This window comes from Glycine max, chromosome 8, assembly GCF_000004515.6.
Source record: "Glycine max cultivar Williams 82 chromosome 8, Glycine_max_v4.0, whole genome shotgun sequence".
In the NCBI taxonomy this organism is placed as follows: Eukaryota; Viridiplantae; Streptophyta; class Magnoliopsida; order Fabales; family Fabaceae; genus Glycine; species Glycine max.
In genome coordinates this window covers 41,961,792-41,965,202 of record NC_038244.2, presented here as the reverse complement: position 1 = coordinate 41,965,202, position 3,411 = coordinate 41,961,792, and the positions used below count along the sequence as shown (strand labels likewise).

Genomic DNA, 3,411 nt, shown 5'->3' with positions numbered 1-3,411 from the left:
ACTTTTTCCCTTTTGCCAACTTCGTTAGGCAAAACGGGTATGCAAATATTCAGGCTTCAATTCGATAGAACAGTTAGGGTCCGGACAAATCAGCTCGAAAACATTTTGGTGTATTTATGTAGCCACATATGTGGACATGCAGTGAGTTAAAAATTTCAAAAAAAGTGGTTGCGCCTACCTTTTCTGAACCTATTAGACTCTGGTTTGTGATCAAAACATATACCACAAAGAAACTTTGACGAGTGACAAGTCTTTTTTGCTTTACCACGATCATAATAAAAAAAAATTCTAAAAAGAGAAAGAAACTTTGACGAGTGACAAGTCTTTTTTGCTTTACCACGATCATATATAATAAAAAAAATTCTAAAAAGAGAAATTTATTTAATAATAAAAAATATTGGATAATGTGTTGTTATCAATATTTTAGATAAATATCCATTTTTTTATGATCAATTGTGATATTACTTTTTCCTCCTTTTAATTTTTTTTCTAATCCTTTATAAAGCCAACACTTCTTTTTGCCTAATATTCTAAGAAAAAAGTCCATTTTGGATGCTTGAAACGTAGGACTAAATTTGCATAATAAAGGGTCTGAGAAACATGAGACAAATTTTCCATGTTCTGAGAGTGACAACATTACATCATTATCTACATGTAAACATATTTGATCGTTTCAAAGTGTACCATCAGCTTTGTGGATGACCCTTTGAAGCCAGTCATGCAATTAATCCTGTGTTGGATTCCAAAAGTCTTCCACTGCACAGTTACCAAGAAATTTCCAAGCCAATTATTTATGATGTTCGTTGAGCATATGCAGGTATATGTATTATAGGGACGGGACTTGATTTTTTATCGCATTAATCTTTCCTACCAAAAATGGTTACAAAACCCCTTGTTCTCTTTGTTTCTTTCTTTCTATGTTCCAGTGTTCTAAGAAATGCTAACTCAATTGAACTAGGTTCCAGCATTGTGGCTGGCACCAATAATTCATCTTGGAGATCATCAAATGGTGATTATGCCTTTGGCTTCTACCACCTTCTTAGTGGCCACTATCTTGTTGGAATTTGGTTTGACAAGGTTCCAAACAAAACACTGGTTTGGTCAGCAAATCGCGACAATCCGGTTGAAATTGGATCAACCATCAATCTCACATCAAGTGGCGAATTTCTGCTCCAACCTGTCAAAGGGGCTACATTTCAAATCTACAAAGGAACAAACACTCCTGCTGCAACTGCAAAAATGGAGGATAATGGGAATTTGGTGTTGAGGAATTCACTTTCTGAATTTATATGGCAGAGCTTTGATTCTCCCACGGATACTCTTCTATTAGGCCAAACTTTGAAGATGGGTCAGAAGCTCTATTCCAATGCCAATGGATCAGTGGACTACTCAAAAGGGCAATACAGTTTGGAGATCCAACAATCTGATGGAAACATTGTTCTCAAAGCTTTTCGGTTCACCGATGCTGGTTATTGGTCCAGTGGAACTAACCAAAACACAGATGTGAGAATTGTTTTCAACAGCACAACAGCTTTTCTTTACGCGGTCAATGGAACCAACCAAACCATCCATAACATGACAGTCGATCCTTTAACGGGCGCGATCGAAGACTATTATCATCGCGTGCTGATCGATGATCGGGGAAACTTGCAGAAGTTGATTCACCCAAAAGAAAATGGAAGCGATTGGACATCTGTCTGGAACGCCATAGAACTGCCCTGCAGAGTGACCGCGCTTTGTGGGGTGTATGGCTTTTGCAATTCATCTGACAACCAATCATATAGCTGTGAATGCTTGCCTGGCTATACACATTTGGATCCAAATGTACCTTCCAAAGGGTGTTATCTTAGTACGGAGGCCAATGGCTTGTGTGCTGCAAATTCCTCTAAGGTTGAAGTGAAAGCAATTCAAGATGCTGATATACCAAATAATGATTATTTTTATTTTGATCTACAAGTTATAAACAACATGGATCTGGAAAGTTGCAAGAGGGAACTGATGGATGACTGTCTCTGCATGGCTGCTGTTTTTTATGGCTCAGATTGCCACAAGAAAACGTGGCCAGTTATAAACGCCATAAAAATCTTCCCTGACACTAGCAATCGGGTGATGCTGATTAAAGTTCCTCTTCTTGACAATGATATGGAAAATGAAAAGGATTCACAATCTTTGGTTGTTTTGATAGTGGCTCTTGTCTCTTGTTCCCTACTTGCTGTATTGTTTGCTGCTACTTTTATTTATCATCACCCCATCATTTGTCAACATCTCATACACAAAGGGGAGCCACCAAAGCCAAAGCCTATGGATATCAACCTAAAGGCATTCTCATTCCAACAGCTGAGAGAAGCAACAAATGGATTCAAGGACAAACTCGGTCGAGGTGCCTATGGTACAGTGTATAGCGGGGTTCTAAACTTGGAGGGTCAACAGGTTGAGTTTTTTTTTTTTTTTTTTTAATTTGCAAATGTTAGATTTTGTTAGTAGAGAGGATTGAACCCATGACCTTTTCCCTCTTTCTTTTTCCTTTAACCATCCAACTACTTTATATCTCTGTCAACAGGTTGAGGTTGCGGTCAAACAACTGGAGCAAGTAGAAGAGCAAGGTGAGAAAGAATTTGTTACAGAAGTTCAAGTTATTGCTCATACTCATCATAGAAATCTCGTTGGGCTATTGGGCTATTGCAATGAACAAAATCACAGGCTTTTGGTTTATGAGAAAATGGAAAATGGGACACTCTCCAACTTTCTTTTTGGAGAAGGGAATCATAGACCCAGTTGGGAGAGTAGAGTAAGAATTGTGATTGAGATTGCAAGAGGCTTATTGTATCTGCATGAGGAGTGTGACCAACAAATCATTCATTGCGACATAAAGCCTCAGAATGTTCTTCTCGACTCGAGTTACACCGCAAAGATTTCAGATTTTGGACTGGCAAAGCTTCTAATGAAAGACAAGACTCGAACAAGCACCAATGCTAGAGGAACAGTGGGTTATATGGCACCAGAATGGCTAAAAAATGCACCTGTTACTACAAAGGTTGATATCTACAGCTTTGGCGTTGTGTTGTTGGAAACCATATTTTGCAGAAGGCACATCGAGTTACACCGAATCAATGACGAAACAACGGGTGGTGATGACATGATACTCATAGATTGGGTTCTGTATCTGGCAAAAGAAAACAGTTTAAGAGCAGCTGTGGTTGATGATCTTGAAGTTGAAAGTGATTTCAAACGGTTTGAAAGAATGGTAATGGTTGGATTGTGGTGCGTATATCCGAATTCAACTCTTCGACCATCTATGAAAGTGGTGGCACAGATGTTGGAAGGAAATATAGAAGTGGGTGTTCCCCCACTCAACTAAGTAATGATTCACCTTATGTCATTTAAAATAAATAAATAAAATCCTATTTTTTA

At 38.3% G+C, this 3,411-nt stretch overlaps 1 protein-coding gene across 1 annotated transcript; it reads left to right on the top strand.

The window, feature by feature from the left end:
• Positions 1–803: 803 nt before the first annotated feature.
• Positions 804–3,411, top strand: LOC100779807 (G-type lectin S-receptor-like serine/threonine-protein kinase LECRK4). The gene is made up of 2 exons (XM_003530678.5): positions 804–2,430; positions 2,561–3,411. The coding sequence occupies exons 1-2, from the start codon at positions 877–879 to the stop codon at positions 3,356–3,358; spliced, it is 2,352 nt and encodes a 783-aa protein (XP_003530726.1). The 5' UTR covers positions 804–876; the 3' UTR covers positions 3,359–3,411.